Here is an 18,108-nt window from a genome sequence, read left to right on the forward strand (position 1 = left end):
ATCTCTCTTCACACCGCGGCAGGATGAGCTTTGCCGCGGCTCACAGGTCCTCTTCAGGTACAGCAGAACGAGCTGTGACGCAGCCCACAAGCCTCACTTCAAGCACGGCTTCATCTGCTGTGCCGCGACTTTGTAGATATATTTTCGGGCCACAGCAGCCCTTCTCAATTTCTTTGGTGGGAATCCTTGTTTAAAAAAAACAAAACCACGTAATGGGAGTGACCGGCCCACTAGGGGAAGCCCGATCCCCCGATAGGCCAATCCGCCCCTGCAAATGGGATATAATTCTGGGCTACAGGCTATTCAGGAAGGACAGAGTAGGAAGAAAGGGAGGAAGAGTGGCACCATATATAAAAAAGTAATGTTAAAGCAACAGAACTGCAGAGCTTTTGAGGTAAGAAGGAAGTACTGTGGGTTAACCTGGAAAGAAAGACTGAAACATCCATTTATATTGGTGTGATATACAGACCTTTGCAGGCAGAAGAAATGGATAAAGATTTAATGGAGGATATTCACAAAATTGCTATGAAAGGGGAGGTGCTATTGCCAATTCATTTCAATCTGTTGGATGTTGACTGAGATACCCCGGCTGCAGAGTCATCTAAAAGCAGGAAGATCCTGGATTGCCAACAGGGCCAAGTGTTCCATCAACGGGTAATGGAACCCATATGAGGGGGTGATACTGGACCTGGTGCTAACTAATGGGGACAGTGTTTTCGATGTCATAGTGTATTAGTTCCCAATCCTGTCCTGGGAGACCTCCAGCCAGTCAGGTTTTCAAGATATCCATAATGAACATGCATGAGATAAGTTTGCATGCCATGGAGGTACTGTGGGATAAGCTGTTTTCATATCAGATTGTTTTATAATTACATTTTTGTTCATTTACTAAAGCCAATAATAATCTAAGAGTTGTTATTTTCATTATTGGTCACTTTGTTTCTTGATAGTCTATTCCATATCACTGATCATAATCAACTGCTAATAGTCATGTTTTATATCACTCCACATCATCTTTAGGACTTAACATTGTTGATTTAGATATTAGTCTATCAAAGGGGGGTCACATCTTACATATTTAATGACATAGCACCTGTTTATCTGGTTGTTTGTGTATATTTTCTAATGAGATTTCACCATGCATTTCCACCATAGATGATGGAAATTCATGTAATTGCCTATTTAGCAACTTACTTTTTATCATTACATCTTAGCATTTCATCAATATGGCAATGTCCAATATTCTCTTCACTTGGGAAATGAAGAGACTTAATCAAATATCTTTCAAGTGTCACCTTAATTTTCTAGAATTTCAGCTCCTTTACTTGACTCAAGAAACTTGATCTCTGCTTGTCATAATTTTCTTCACTTTTGGATCATACAAGAGATATCCTTTCCTTTTTTTTTTTTTTTTGCAATGGCCAACAAAGGGCCTGATTTATGAAAATGTGAATTTTAAACGTCCGTCACCCATCAAAACTGGAAAATATGCAAATATATCAGGCCAGCAATCATCGAGTGGATTTTAAAAGCCGCCCGGATATGCACATATCTTCTGCTGTGTGCACCAAATTTTTTTCTAAAAAAGGGGTGGGGCTGGGCATAGTCATTCTTGGATTTCTCAATGAAACCAGCACATAAATACTTACGCTCACAAGCACGTACTGAGGTCCTGCTGCATAACTTTACTTCTGCTATGGACGCATATAAGCCATACAACAAAAAAAATTACACAAATCAGTGGGGATTTAAAGGTCGAGGCTAACAGGGGGGAAGGAGGGTTATTAAAATAGGGGAGTTTGGAAGTCCTATCCCTTGCCTGGGTGAACTTGGAATGAACTGGAAAAATGGGCAATTACACTGGTGCGCGTCTTTTAAAATCTCCCCACTTATGCGGTAGGAGTGGCATTTGCGCGCATAGGTGCATGCCCACTTAAAATTGCATGCACATGTGCATGCGTTCAGCCTATTATATAACATGTGCGCATATGTTATAAAATAACTGCGGCCCTGAGCGTGAGCTGGCAAACACATGCATGTATGCCCATGCACCTGTTTAAATGTTACCATCCTTGTGTTTTCCCCCTTAGGCATAAAATGGGAAAACAGCCTTAGTAAATCTTGTCCAAAGATTGTAGGATTGTCTTTTGCTTGTCCATAATTCTGGTGATGTTTCTTTCAGTAACTTGTTACAACAGTTTCTTACATAAGCAGTAATACTTACTGAGCAGATCTTATCAGCATTGTTCTTAGTGCTTCTAATAGCATTCAATTAGCATGCTATGCAATTCCATTTTGAGAGAGTGAATATGGACCAGTCTTCACAAGATGAATTCCATACTACTTCATGAAATTCTTAATTTTATCTATGAAAAACTCACTTCGATGGTTGGTACAGACTTGTTTCAGCTTTTTGCCTGCTTAACACTCTGAGTACTGTACATAGTCAATGAAAATATTGGGGACTTCATCTTTGTGCTTAAGGAAAAGTACATTCAACTTCTCACTGAAATCATCTATGACAACAAATTATATACTGGCTACCAATATACTGGCATGGATCCACATAAATCCATGTGTATTTAGCTCTAGAGAGTTCTTGTTTGGTTCCTTGGAAATTGCCTTAAATGGTTTTCTTGAATGTTTACTTTGATGCAGTCTTCACATGTATCAATACCTTTGATTTTCCCACTTTTGTTCACAGATTTTACAGGGTCATAGTTAAAATGTGCAAGACATTTGCACCAAAACTTGGCATTAATTCCTTCTGCAATATTTGCATGATCACTCATTGGTATAACCTTGGTGATCATCCGATGAATGTCACAGTCTTTTGATGTAGTAAACATAAATTCTTTGCCATTTTTGACTTAACAGTCTTTGTTAAAAATCACTTTGAATCCAGCATCTGTTCATTTGGAAATTGATATGAGATTGTCAGCTATAAGACTTTCTCAGTCACTATCTCCATATCGCTTGAATTAGACATTTTCTACTCCTACTTCTTCCTTGACGTGCCATCTGTCATTGTTACAGAATAGAAAACACCAGTCAAAAAATATACATTCACCAGAATACTTTAAATTATTGGTTATAGTTTTCATGCTATATTATATCTAAAGGAGGAAGAGACCTCAGAACCAGGCATGTGCTACTTTCAAAAACATAGAAACATGCTCTCAGTGACTCAATCATAGGTCAAAAAACCTCCAAATCCTATCAAACAATTTTAATTTTCAGAGCAATTTTTTAAATTTAATTAAAAGAACTTATCTTTTTTCTTGTGCTTTTGAAACTTTTTAGACCTTTCAGCTGCTGCCATTGTTGGCCAGTGTTTTGCTATGGAAGCTGATTCAGGACGAAATTTTAGCTGCTGTAAGACAAATCTCAGAATATTTTACTGTAGTCATTGTGAAGCCGTTCTTGGTTTACAACTTCTAGTCAGAATTCATCATATCATCGCAAGGATTTTTTCAGGACCTGTTTGAACTACAGGAGGCCAGCGGTGAAGCAATTAACTTTGATTTTCGGTTCAAGGAGAAACCAATGGAACAGGGAAAGCTGTATAGCTTAGAGAGCATGAAAAGTGCTATGTTTTTCAGAAACGTTTTCTAAATGTATTTTATTTGTTGTATGAATTTATTGTATTGTATGTTTTATATTATGAATATTGATTTTGTAATCTGCCCTGTACATTTTATAGAGGTTACATAACAAATATATTCAAATAAAATAATAAATAAAACTGTCCTGTATTATAATGTAGTTTTCCAGTTAAATAACTTGAGGCATCAAAATCTACTGAAAATTAGGGATGTGCATTCTTTTGAAATGAAATACCAAATATCAATGATAAGAACATAAGAACATGCCATACTGGGTCAGACCAAGGGTCCATCAAACCCAGCATCCTGTTTCCAACAGTGGCCAATCTAGGCCATAAGAACCTGGCAAGAACCCAAAAACTAAGTCTATTCCATGTTACCATTGCTAGTAATAGCAGCGGCTATTTTTTAAGTCAACTCAATTAATAACAGGTAATGCACTTCTCCTCCAAGAACTTATCCAATCCTTGTTTAAACACAGCTATACTAACTGCACTAACCACATCCTCTGGCAACAAATTCCAGAGTTTAATTGTACGTTGAGTGAAAAAGAACTTTCTCCGATTAGTTTTAAATGTGCCACACGCTAACTTCATGGCGTGCCCCCTAGTCTTTCTATTATCCGAAAGAGTAAAAGCAAGTTTGCTTACCGTAAACGGTGTTTCCGTAGATAGCAGGATGAATTAGCCATGCTGTCATGGGAACTGCCAATCAGGGACCAGGGGGTGGAGCTTTAACAAGCAGAGATCAAACTTTTAGTCTCTGCGGCTGCGCGTGTGTTCCCGCGCCAGAAAGTAACAGATTCTTCTCAGTCTGTAATTAAGCTGGAAGATATAGAATATAAAGTCGACTATCAGGGAGGAGGGTGGGGACGCATGGCTAATTCATCCTGCTATCTACGGAAACACCGTTTACGGTAAGCAAACGTGCTTTTTCCCCGTTGATAGTAGGGCTGAATTAGCCATGCTGTCATGGGAGTCCAAAGCTCCCGATTACGCCTGTTTACTTTTTTTTTTTTTTTTTTGCGTGATCAAGTAATGTGGTAGTCGATAAGATTAAGTTTGTAGTACTGCTCGTCCTAACTTCGCATCTGTTATGTTGTGTTCCGCGGCCACAGCCCCCTACCCGAATGCTGACGGCAGCCCACCGTGGCAGCGACGGGGGAGGCAGCTTAATCAGGTGCCCTTCGTTCCCGCGCATCGGCGCAGGTCCCCGGGGTGACCACCGGGTTGGGAGCCGTCCTTGCTCCTCCCTGGTGGCGTCGGGCAGCCTTCCTCCTTGGTTGGGAATCCAAGATGGCCACCGCCATCTTAGGTACGAGGCCGCGCCTCCTCACTTGATTTAAAGGGACCTCGTCCCTTTGAATGCCTGCACCTGTGTTCAATGAGCCAGAGCAGAGGAAGTATATAAGGAGACTTCCTACGCTCATTCATAGACTTGGCAACACTTCGATTAGTCAAGTCTGCTTGCTTTGGTAAGTCTTCTTGTGTTCCGGACCCTTGCTTCTTGGTACTTGTCTCGTCTCGGTGATTCCTGGTTCCTGACTTCGGACTGGCAAGTGGTGATTCCTGGTGTGTGACTTCGAACTGGCAAGCGGCGATCCTTTGGTGTGTGACCTCAGACTGGTAAGCGACGACCCTCTGGCACTTGACCTTGGACTTCTTCTGGACCATCGTCTCCAAGGGCCCACCTAAGTCCCAGCGGCGTGGGTCCCTACGGGCTCCTCCCGGGGGGACCGTGGGCTTCCAGGGGTGAAGCTCCAGTTAGCCCTTGCACTGATCTCTCGACTCCTTGACCTCTCAAAGGTCCACCTAAGTCCCAGCAGTCCGGATCCTTACGGGCTCCACCCGGGGGGACCACGGGCTTCCAGTGGAGAAGACAAGGTTCCTCTCCTCGACGTCACAACTCTTCGTCTACCCCCACGATCACCTCAGTCTCCTGTGCCAAGGGTCAGCCGGCCGAATCTTCTGTTCCGCCTCGCCACCCGCCGGGAGAACCTACGGATCCACCTCCTAAGGTATACCATCCTCCCGTCAGTCCAAGGGTTCACAAGCCTGAGCATAACAGATTGCCAAGTCCATGAACCCGGCGGAGGCATCCGCCCACCAGGCCATTCTGGGAATGGCCCAGCATCTGATGGACCAGCAAAAGACCCTGGATGCCCTTGTCTCTGCAGTGGAGGGCCTGAACCAACGCTTCGAGGCATTAGGGCCCATGAACCCCACTCTGCCGTCCCTGCCTGTGGCTTCCGGGGGCCGTTCAGTAATCCACCTGCTACACCGCCACATTTCTCTGGGGAACCCCGGGCCTGCAGGGGTTTCATCAACCAGTGCAACATGCACTTCCGCTTGCAGTCGGCCCTTTTTCCCGATTACACTACCAAGACCACCTTCATTCTTGCTCTTCTCAAAGGGAAGGCCCTAGAGTGGGCTTCCCCCCTGTGGGAACGGGACGATCCCATTCTAAGTAATCTAAGAGACTTCTGGGAGCTCTTCCAGATGAGCTTCGGTGATCCCACTCAGGATGTTTCCGCTGGACCTAAGCTGCTTCAACTATGCCAAGGTTCAAGGACGATGGCTGAATTCGCCATTGATTTCCGGACCCTTTCTTTGGAGCTCGGCTGGGGCCCTGACTGCCTACGTACTATCTTCCTTCAAGGGCTCAGCCCCAGGATCAAGGACGAGCTCGCGGGCCGGGAACTACCTAGGTCCTTGAACACCCTTATCGACCTGGCTGTTACACCCCTAGCCGGGGAGAGACCCGTGGCCAGGATTTCCTACCTCCTTCCACGCGGCGGCGCGGGCACGTCCTCCGGCGCGGCAGACAGCCACGTTCTTCAACATGGTTCCCCCGGCATCAAGACGGCAGCGTCGGGGAAATCAGTTAAAGCCCCGCCTCTTAAAGGGGCCGGGACGCGAGGGGTAGGCCGGCCCCGGAAGATGATGTCATCACCCAGGGAGATTTAAACCTCTCCCTGGCCCTCTGCATTTGCCTTAGCAATAGGGTTCCAGAGTGGCTGCTTCTGGTGCTTCTCTGTGTTGCCTGCCTTGACCCTTGCTCGGACCTGGACCTGCTTTGCCTGCCTTGACCCTTGCTCGGACCTGGACTTGCTTTGCCTGCCGCCTGCCTTGACCCTTGCTCGGACCTGGACTTGTTTTGCCTGTCGCCTGCCTTGACCCGTGCTCGGACCTGGACCTGCTTTGCCTGCCGCCTACCTTGACCTTGGATCGGACTTGGACCTGCTTTGCCTGCCGCCTGCCTTGACCCTTGCTCGGACCTGGACTTTCTTCTGCCTGCTACCTATCCTGCCCTCTGGTAGGATTTGGGCTCGAGCTGCTGGGATTTCGAAACTCCCCCTTCCAGAGAAGAACCCATCGGGCTGCGGCCTTGGTGAGTACTCTCTGGACTAAGGGTCCACATTCTGATTATCTCAGTGCGGAACAGATTGCTAAGGCCATGGACCCGGGGGATTTGTCAGGTCTCCAGGCCATTCCCGGTCTAGCCCAGCAGTTAGTGCAACAAAGACAGCAACAACAGCAACAACAACAGTGTCTTGAGGCCTTGTCAGCAACAGTAGAACGACTAGCGAACCGACTGGACTTTCATCGAGGAGCAGAGGCTGCCGGACACTCTTTACCCAGTGCCAGCACTCAGAGCTCAGTTACACACTTGCCGGCGCCATCCCGATATGCTGGGGATGCTAAGCAATGTCGTGGTTTTCTAAACCAATGTTTCATTCGGTTCTTCTTACTAGAACAACAATTCTCCACGGACCGAGCCAAGACTACCTTTATCATCTCGTTGTTGGACGGGAAGGCCATGGCCTGGGCATCTCCGATTTGGGAACGTGGAGATTGCATTTTGAATGATCTACAGCGGTTTGTTCGAAGGTTCCGTCAAGTGTTTGATGAACCAGGACGGTTATCCACCGCTGCCTCGGAACTCCTCAACCTTCGTCAAGGTAGCCGTACCTTAGCCGACTTCGCTGTGGAGTTCCGTACCTTGGCCTCCGAGTTAGGATGGCAAGATGACTGCCTAAGAGGAATTTTTCTTGAAGGACTATCGCCACGCATCAAGGATGAATTAGCGGCACGGGAGATACCAGACGATCTCGAGGCGTTGATTGACATGGCGGGACGTGTAGATCGTCGGTTACAACAACGTGCGAAAGAATCCAGATTATACCGACGTACCGTTCCACTGGCACCAACATTCTCTCGTCCTTTAGTACAGCCTACTACTCCAGAAACATCAACCGAGGGCAGTGAGGAACCTATGCAAATGGGGAGGAGTCACCTGACTACGGTAGAAAAACAACGCCGACGAAGGTTAGGACTCTGTCTCTATTGCGGCAATAAGGGACACCTGCTAGCCCAATGCCCTGAACGCCCGGGAAACTTCCGAACCTAGGTGTCACAGAGGGGCTGACCCTAGGGAGCACGCTTGCCCCTCATTTTACAGTTCCGGTAACCCTACACTACCACCAAGGAACCTTGACCACTTTGGCCCTCATTGACTCCGGGTCCGGAGGGAATTTCATTCTGGCAGAGATTGTCCGTCAACTTCAGTTACCGGTACTACATCGTGAGACACCTCTATACATTTAATCTATCCAGGGCGAGAACCTGCTGGGGCAAGTCACGGATTATACCGCTCCAATAACACTTCATACTGGGGTCCTCCATAAGGAGGAGATATCCTTCTTCATTCTGGAAAAGGCAGTTCATCCGGTGGTTCTAGGCCTTCCCTGGTTACAGAAGCATGCACCAGTCATCGATTGGGAGACTCTACAAATTGCAGCCTGGGGTTCAGAATGTTTTTCTACTTGTTTTAGAGCAGAGACCTCAACCCAGGCTCCTGATAGCTACTACCATCTTGCAGCCGCCCCCACAATATTCTGAGTTTATGGACGTCTTCTCCAAGGAAAACGCGGAGATTCTTCCAACACATCGACCTTTTGATTGCGCAATAAATCTGATACCTAACACCTGTCCACCTAGGGGACGGGTGTATCCTTTATCTGGGCCGGAGTCTCTAGCCATGTCTCTATATATTAAGGAAAATCTTGCACGGGGGTTCATTCGACCATCATCTTCACCAGCAGGCGCAGGATTTTTCTTTGTCCCCAAGAAAGATGGATCATTAAGGCCGTGCATTGATTATAGAGGACTTAATGCTATTACCCGTAAAGACCGCTACCCGCTTCCGCTAATTTCAGAATTATTGGATCACCTTCATGGAGCTAATATATTTTCCAAACTGGACTTACGAGGGGCATATAATCTAGTACGAATAAAACCAGGGGATGAATGGAAAACCGCCTTCAATACACGTGATGGACATTATGAATATTTGGTAATGCCATTCAGACTTTGCAATGCGCCAGCTGTATTTCAGAATCTTATGAATGAGATATTTCGAGACATGCTGAATCAAGGGGTAATCATTTATTTAGACGATATATTAATTTATTCCAAGGTTCTGGCCAGCCATCGCAAGGAGGTCTGTAATGTCTTGCAACGTCTGAGAGAGAATCGACTATTTGTGAAATTGGAGAAGTGCTTATTTGAAAGACACTCTTTACCCTTCTTGGGATTTAGTGTATCAAATACAGGGTTCCAAATGGACCCTGATAAATTGGCCAGTATCCGGGAATGGCTGCAACCGGTAGGGCTCCGCTCCTTACAACGATTCTTGGGATTCGCCAACTTTTATAGAACTTTCATTCCTCGGTTCTCTCACATAGTAGCACCCCTTACAGCACTAACCAGGAAAGGAGCGGATCCAAGAAATTACCTAACGAGGCAGTACAGGCATTTAAAGATCTCAAAGCCGCATTTTTACAGGAACCATGTCTTCATCACCCAGATCCCATGCGTCCTTTTATTGTTGAAGTGGATGCATCTGACTTAGGGGTGGGAGCCATGCTCAGCCAACATTCCAAACAGGGGAGGTTACTTCCTTGCTCATATTTCTCTCGCAAATTCTCCCAAGCTGAAAAGAATTACAGAATTGGGGACAAGGAGCTATTATCTATTAAGCTGGCCTTCGAAGAGTGGAGGCAGTGGTTAGAAGGAGCACAGCATCCAATTATGGTTTATACCGATCATAAGAACCTGGAGTATCTTAGTAAAGCACAACGACTAAACCCCCGCCAGGCTCGATGGTCACTGTTTTTCTGCCGATTTGATTTTGTTCTACGTTATCGCCCTGCCTCTAAGAACATTCGGGCGGATGCCCTTTCCCGACTGCACGAAATCAATGATGTTCCTGACTCCCCCAACTATATCATCGATCCAGCGAAGGTAATGTTGGCCACCACGGATACAGCACCTCCAGGGAAGACTGTAGTACCTCTCCGTCTTCGGACCAAGGTACTTTCCTGGGCACAGGACTCCCTGACGGCCGGACACCCGGGGAGGATAGGTACACTGGACCGGTTATCTCGCTTCTATTGGTGGCCTTCCGTGCGCCAGGACGTACAGGCGTATGTAGATTCCTGTCCACGGTGTGCTCAGCAGAAACCGCTACCTGGTCGACCGTGGGGCCTCCTCCAACCTCTTCCTCCGCCTCAGGAACCTTGGACCCATATATCTACTGACTTTATTGTGGACCTTCCTTCCTCTTCTGGTTACCGGGTCATATGGGTCGTGGTGGACCAGTTTTCTAAGATGGCACACTTCACCCCTCAGTCTAAATTGTCCTCTGCTCCCGAATTGGCTGGACTTTTTACTCTGCATATATTTCGCCTCCATGGTCTCCCACGTCATATAACCTCAGATAGGGGTCCACAGTTCACTGCCAAATACTGGGGATCGTTATGCAAGAAGTTTGGAGTTCAGCTTGATTTTACGACGGCCTTTCATCCCCAAGGAAATGGGCAGGCTGAAAGAATCAATCGTGGCCTAAAGACGTTATTTCGCCTATTCGTCAATGAACGCCAGGATGATTGGTCTACATTATTACCTTGGGCTGAGTTTTCTCACAACTCACATATGCATTCTGCTACGGGAACCTCACCGTTTCAGATCGTGTTTGGCAAGCAACCCCTTCCCCCCCTACCTCTACCTCTATCTGTTGCTTCTCCAGCGGCTCAGCTCTCCGCCTCGCAGCTACAAGATCTTTGGAAGGCTACTAATGCCAGTCTTCAGAAAGCCGCTGATTCTGCCAAACGGAGGGCAGACAAGAACCGTCGGCCTTCTCCTCTGTTTAATGCTGGAGATAGAGTCTGGCTCAGTACACGCCACATTCGTCTCCGGGTCCCTTCCATGAGACTTGCTCCTAAATACATCGGACCATTTCTGATTAGCAAGCGCTTGGGACCAGTGACCTATCGACTACGACTTCCAACCAGTCTTCGGATTCATAATTCATTTCATGTTTCATTGTTGAAACCACTGGTTTCTTCTTCTTTTCACGCCTCTCCTCCTCGATCACCGGAGCTGGTAGCCGAAGAGGACTCGATCTATCAAGTGCGCGAGATTCTGGACATCCGCCGTCATCATCGGCGATGGGAATATTTGGTGGCATGGGAGGGTTTTGGTCCAGAGGAGAATTCATGGGAACCATCAGTGAACATTCTTGATAAGACTCTACTTCAGCACTTTCATATAGTACACCCTGAGAAACCCGGTCCCTCCAGGAGGGGGCGTAAGAGGGGGGTACTGTTACACCCCTAGCCGGGGAGAGACCCGCGGCCAGGATTTCCTACCTCCTTCCACGCGGCGGCGCGGGCACGTCCTCCGGCGCGGCAGACAGCCGCGTTCTTCAACATGGTTCCCCCGGCGTCAAGACGGCAGCATCGGGGAAATCAGCTAAAGCCCCGCCTCTTAAAGGGGCCGGGACACGAGGGGTAGGCCGGCCCCGGAAGATGATGTCATCAGCCAGGGAGATTTAAACCTCTCCCTGGCCCTCTGCATTTGCCTTAGCAATAGGGTTCCAGAGTGGCAGCTTCTGGTGCTTCTCTGTGTTGCCTGCCTTGACCCTTGCTCGGACCTGGACCTGCTTTGCCTGCCGCCTGCCTTGACCCTTGCTCGGACCTGGACTTGCTTTGCCTGCCGCCTGCCTTGACCCTTGCTCGGACCTGGACTTGCTTTGCCTGCTGCCTGCCTTGACCCGTGCTCGGACCTGGACCTGCTTTGCCTGCCACCTTCCTTGACCTTGGATCGGACTTGGACCTGCTTTGCCTGCTGCCTGCCTTGACCCTTGCTCGGACCTGGACTTTCTTCTGCCTGCTACCTATCCTGCCCTCTGGTAGGATTTGGGCTCGAGCTGCTGGGATTTCGAAACTTCCCCCTTCCGGAGAAGAACCCATCGGTCTGCGGCCTTGGTGAGTACCCTCTGGACTAAGGGTCCACATTCTGATTATCTCAGTGCGGAACACTGGCAGGACATATCGATAGGCGCCACCAAGAATGCCGCCAAGAAGCCCAGACTGCTACAAAGTCTTTGACTCCTTCGAGACGTCCTCGACGCTCGTCTTCTCCCAAGGGTGAATCGGGAGCCCCCCAAACACCGGTTGATGAGCCCATGGAATTGGGCTGTGGGAGACTGTCCATACAAGAGCGCCGAGGGCGAATGAAGGAGGGGCTTTGCTTCTACTGCGGCGCGGTGGGCCATCAAATAGCCGCATGCCCGGCACACCGGAAACTCCCGGGCCTAGGACCTAAAGGAGGTCTCTTCCTGGGCCTAACCTCACCTGCACCTCCACTAACTCTACCCGTGGCGCTAATGTCTGTGGACAGTGAGTTCCACACTTTAGCCCTGGTAGACTGTGGCGCCGGCGGCAATTTCATTATGAAAAGCCTGGTGGAGCACCTGAAGATTCCACAGGTCTGTGTTCCAGCTCCATTGGTCATCTCATTGATCCAAGGTAAACCCTTTCCGGGACGTGTGACACACATCACGGTACCCGTCCAGTTGAGGGTTGGCTGCCCTTTCATATCTTGGAGCATTCCATACATCCTGTCGTCCTGGGCCTCCCCTGGCTCCAGGAACACGGTCCCCAATTCACCTGGGAAACTTTGCAACTATCCCACTGGGGGCCGAATTGTCATGACAATTGTCATGACAATTGCCTCCAATTGGTGACTCCAGTCTTATGCTCCACCGCTCTCACCAGTCTTCAAGGCCTGCCGGCCTCCTATGCCTCATACGCGGATGTCTTCTCCAAGCAAAAGGCCAAGATACTTCCACCTCATCGGTCATTCGATTGTGCCATCAACCTCCTCCCTGGCACTGAGCCTCCTCGGGGGCGCACCTATGCCCTTTCGCCTGCAGAGACGCAATCCATGACTCAGTTCATCCAAGAGAATCTGGAGAGGGGCTTCATTCGTAAGTCAACGTCCCCAGTGGGGGCTGGGTTCTTCTTCGTTGGGAAGGAGGACGGAACCCTTCACCCTTGCATTGACTACCGGAGCCTCCTTGCCCCTCATCTCCGAGCTCTTCGACTGTCTGCAAGGTGCAAAGGTCTTCACTAAGTTGGATCTGCGAGGGGCCTATAATGATTCGCATCAAGGAGGGTGACGAATGGAAAACAGCCTTCAACACCCGAGACGGCCACTATGAGTATTTAGTGATGCCATTTGGGCTCTGTAATGCTCCAGCAGTGTTTCAGAACACCATGAACAAGATACCCCGCGATCTCTTGTATCGGTGTGTGGCCGTGTACCTGGACGACATTTTGATATTCTCGGATTCTCTGACCACTCACCGCCAGCACGTCGTCCAAGTATTGCAACGTCTAAGAGAAAATAGACTGTATGCGAAACTTGAAAAGTGCCTTTTTGAGTGGGAGTCCCTTCCCTTCCTGGGGTATATTGTCTCCAGTGAGGGATTCCGTATGGATCCCCAGAAGCTAAAAGCCATTCGGGAATGGCCGCAACCATCTGGACTAAAGGCACTCCAAAGGTCTTTGGGTTTCGCCAACTATTACCGGTCCTTTATCCCCCATTATGCGTCCATCGTTGCCCCGATGACAGCCCTGACCCGGAAAGGCACGGATCCCAAGAACTCGATGCCGAAGCATTGAGGGTAGGGCCAGCAGAAGCAATAGGTGGGACTAGACAGCACTAGGGCACTAGATTTTAGCAGGGCTTCATCGTTAAAGGCGAGGGTGCTAGTTTTGGAATGAATGAGAAAACTTGAGAAGTGATGGGGTGAGTCGGAAGTAATGGTGATTGGCGCATTTTAGCGATTTTGGAGAATCGAGGAGGGGAGAGAGAAAAAAAAAACGTGGTCTACTGATGTCACTGCCTAGGGCAGCTGCAGACCCTTGCACCAGCACTGATTGAGGCAGAGGCTACACACGATTAAACAGGACAAAGCAAGGCTGGAGAAGCAAGGCAGGATGAGGCAAGACTGGAGAGACAAGGCAGGGCGTGGTGCAGGCAGGCAAGAGAAGCTAAGCCAGCCAGCAGAGTGAGCTTGTGGAGGTCCCCAGATGGCATGGAGGCTGTAGGATAGACAGTAGCAAGAAACCAGGGTTGTACTGGAGAATGTAATTCTGGGCCGGGCTCTCCGGAGTACTGTGGTGGAGGGGATGCCGCACAGCAGCCAGAAGTGTAACATGGAAATGATATCAATCTCTCAAATTTACTACTAACACTCTTTTTAATACTTGTACTATGTCCAACAGAGCCTCCTTCTGGAGTTTATATGTGAGAGGTGGGTGTAGATGTGAGCTCTTTGTGCTACGGTGAAGTTGACAAAGCCTCAGAAACTATCATACCCTGTAGTGAGACAGACTGGAGCTTCATCTATACCAGCCACCTCCCCCACAAGTAGAGCCCTTGGATTCTGGTGGCCTGCAGGTCTTAGGCAGGTCCCTAGGGCAGTGGCTAAAGCAAGAGTCCAATGGCATGCTGGGATCAGGGCAGGCAGCAGACTAATGGTGTCAGAGACAGGCCAAGGTCAGGGCAAGTGACAGACAAGGATGGTCCAAGCAGCAGGCAATCGTGGTCAGGTCCTGGCAAGAGGTCAAGATCTAGAGAGTCAGTTCAAGGGGAAAAGATGGACACAGAGAAATTAGTTTTTATTATACTGCAATGTAGATGGTAACCCGAGGAACAGGTAATGATCCCAGCCAGCAGAGGAGATGTCTGATGGCAATATTCCGTCTAGAGGCTGCAGAGTGGAAAAGGCAACTCCACAGTCTCACCAGGTCCCGAGAGGGAAATGGTTCCGGTAGTGGTCCGTGAAGCGGGATAGGCCGAGAACCCAGGCCTAGATGGAAAGGCCTGTGAGAGTAGATCCGGTAGTGGTCCACGATGCGGGGTAGGTTGAGGATCTATTAGGAGAGAGATGAGACAATGCAGAAACAGAACTGGAGCAGTAGTACTCACTCTGATGCTGGCAGTAGTAGTAGAAGAGAGCCCCCGAGGAGCGGAGGTCCGGGACAAAATAAGGCCCCCAAGGAGCAGGTACCTTAGGCATCTTTGTAGGTGACGGCAACCCCAGAGGGTAGATAGGAGCCAGGCAAGGCCCCCGAGGAGCGGGTACCTTAGGCATCCTTGTTGGTAGCAGATAACCCCGGAGGGGGTAGAGGAACGAGGCAAAGCCCCCGTGGAATGGGTACCTAAGTCGTCCTGGAGCGAGAGAACACAGAGCGGAAGCGTCTGGTAATGTAGAGAGATCAGCATGGAGGATTCCTTGCTAACTCGTATTAGGAATCGTGAATGGAGTTTAAATACCAGAGCTTGTGACATCATGCGGTGGGGACGCCCCCAAGGTTCCAGCCATGACGCACATAAAGGACGGGGCTGCGCGCGCACACGTGCCCTAAGTGACTCCAGGAGAAAGATGGCGAACGCAATCGCCCACGCCGGTAGGGTCGGCATGGAGAAGCAGAGGCAGCCATCTTCCCAAAAGGAACTGAGTCAGGCAGAAATAAGGTGAGCAATAGAGGGCATAGCCGTCTGCGACTGACGGGCGCAACAGGTGCTCTCTCTCTCTCCAGCAGCCTAACACGCCCTTTTATTTATTTATTTATTTTAAATCACAGGTGCTATTTTCACTATATTTATAACAAAATGATGAATCTAGGTCAGAGTTTGGTAATACACTGTTTATTCCAAAAAAGAATCCTGGGAGTAACAACCTCATCCTTTAGGGACAACAGGTGCACAACCTCAACAGCTACAATTTCCTTTCCATAATTAAATCATTACCAAAGCAGACTTACACTTACTTCATTTACTGCTAGTTTCAAGGTATTTATGGATTAGATGATGTAAAAAACTAAAAAATAATTTCATTCATTTTAGCCTACTGGCCTTATGTATAAAATGTTTTCTCTTATGTTGTGCCTATAAGGATAATCACCAAATCATGCTTCTACTTGTGGGCTGTTGCCTTACCAGACACTCCTCCCAAAACAAAAATGCCTATTTTACAAGCTATGCATGTCAACAACACACAAATATATGTGGATACTCCCAAAAAAGACACCCAACAGGGTCTTATATCCCTCCCCTCCCCCGCATCGACTAGAATTGCCAACTGTCCTGATTTTTTCTGGACTGTACAGATTTTTGGAATAATGTACAAAAAAAGGAAGGGACAAAATGTTCAGAAATATTATGATTTTCGCTCTCTAGCTGCAGGTTAGCATCTGAGCCTCCCCTGCAAGTATACAACACAGTGGAGTGAATTTTCAAAAGAGTTACACACATAAAAGTAGCATATATCGTAAACATTTTCAAAAGTCCATTTACATGCATAAAACGTTTTGAAAATTCATTGAAATTTCAAAGGAATTCCATGCACAAAAATAGCAATTTTCTAAAATCATTTTATGCACATAAATCCTTTTTTTGAAAATTACCTCCGCTATGTGATTTGGTAGCTTCTCTATAGTTAATATATGTTGGATACTTTTATTTTTTGTCACTTATATAGAATTCAGTCCATGATTTAATTAGAGACCTAAAAAATTTACAAATCAATAGTTTGGCTCCTGGACTGGTAAAAGCAAACCTTTTTGGAGTAAAGAAATTTGTGAACTAGTGGTCATGTTACCAGGCTCCAAAAGGGTAGACTCTGGAGTAAAATCAGAAAATATTTCTTCAGAGTGTGGTACAGCCTTCCAGTGAAGGTGACAAAGATAAAAACAATAACAGTTCAAGAAAGCAAGGGATTAGTTCAGAGGATCATTAATCACAAAGAAGTGAGTAGAAAGTTTGAAATCAACTGGGGTCTGTGGTACTTTATCTGGAAATAAAACCAATAAATTATATGCTAATATATTATCTATTTCTATGTGTTTCTAATGGTAACGAGTGGCAATAAAAAACACAGGTGTAAACCAACAGCGAATATATTAAATAGCATCTCCAAATGTTATGGTTGAAAGCTGGCAATCCTACCCCAGCATATCCACACACATTGAAAGTAATCTAATAAACCGTCTTTCCTTTCGGAAAACAGACTAAACAGTTGCTGCACATGGTAGTAGATTGAACAGCTACCACTGCAAAGGTTACTAGTATTTGCTTTTGCAATATTATGAGAGGCCTCCATTTTTACTGCTCTTTTGAGCAAGACAGTACATTTCTGGGACCTCCATAGCCCTCATTTACCACTTTCTGACATTACTAAACACCAGGCCTCAAAAGCCAGCAAACACGGAACATCCAAAGAAGCCCTATTGCGCAGGCGCGACAGATCTACTCTTGCGTTCTCATCCGGCGGCAACAGAAAAAAAAAGCTTTACTGCGCATGCCTCAATTTCCTGCCTCTCGTTCACCTTAGCCCCTAAACGGAGTTCTGCAGAGAAAACGTGGAAGTTGCCGCGTTGTCAGTAGGTTTTTCTGACGTCACTCCCCCCCTCCCTACCTCAATTCCACTCTAGGAGACCTTACCTGACACTCGCATCGTGTGACTGCGGTCAGGTAGGGCTTCCTGTTTGCTTGGGAGCTGCGTCTTGGAGGCCATGTCTCCCATTAATCTACTGGCGGTGGCGCCGCAGGACCACAGCGTAAATAACAGCCGAGAGGTGAAGGCGGCCGGGCTGGACACCATGGGTTGGGTTCTGGGACGAACAGCGGGTCCACAAGCGGCCTGGAGAGGGGAGCTGGGTGAGGGTAGAATGTGGGGAGCGCGCTTGGCGCGTTCGTGGAGCAGTTACGCAACAGGAGAAGCGGTTGCCGCTTGCACAAACTCTGCCTGGGACTGGCGGCTCCTAAAGTTTAAACCAGTGTTTATTCCCATAATGCCCGATTAGTACTATTGGAAGTCACCGGCTTCTCTTTTTTTTTTCAGGCTACGTTGACGTATTCATAGGCTGCCTGTTGGGGCAAGCAAGCTCCAATTTAGCATTCTTTTCCTGAGTTGCATGCTCTTGGAAATTACAGCAATTCTCCCCTATTATAAAGTGATAGAATAAGTACCAGGGATGGCATGTTGGCCTTTAAACTCCCTGCCCTTTAGTATTTTGGAGGTATGTGTGCAGGCCTTCCTTTTTCTTGAAGTGTTTAATAAAACTAGCCACTTGCCTGAAAAACAT

The 18,108-nt window shown here is 47.6% G+C and overlaps 1 protein-coding gene across 3 annotated transcripts in view; it reads right to left on the minus strand.

The window, feature by feature from the left end:
* Positions 1-17,758, minus strand: part of MSRA (methionine sulfoxide reductase A) — a 1,098,176-nt gene extending 1,080,418 nt beyond the window's left edge. Inside the window, exon 1 of one of the 3 annotated variants that reach the window (XM_029596156.1) lies at positions 17,465-17,754. In XM_029596156.1, coding sequence (XP_029452016.1) covers positions 17,465-17,624 — 160 coding nt within the window. In that variant the 5' untranslated portion in view covers positions 17,625-17,754. Of the gene's footprint in view, positions 1-17,464 lie in introns of all 3 variants that reach the window. The other 2 variants (XM_029596155.1, XM_029596157.1) reach the window with 2 other exon arrangements.
* Positions 17,759-18,108: the final 350 nt, after the last annotated feature.

Source organism: Rhinatrema bivittatum, chromosome 3 (assembly GCF_901001135.1).
Source record: "Rhinatrema bivittatum chromosome 3, aRhiBiv1.1, whole genome shotgun sequence".
NCBI lineage: Eukaryota > Metazoa > Chordata > Amphibia > Gymnophiona > Rhinatrematidae > Rhinatrema > Rhinatrema bivittatum.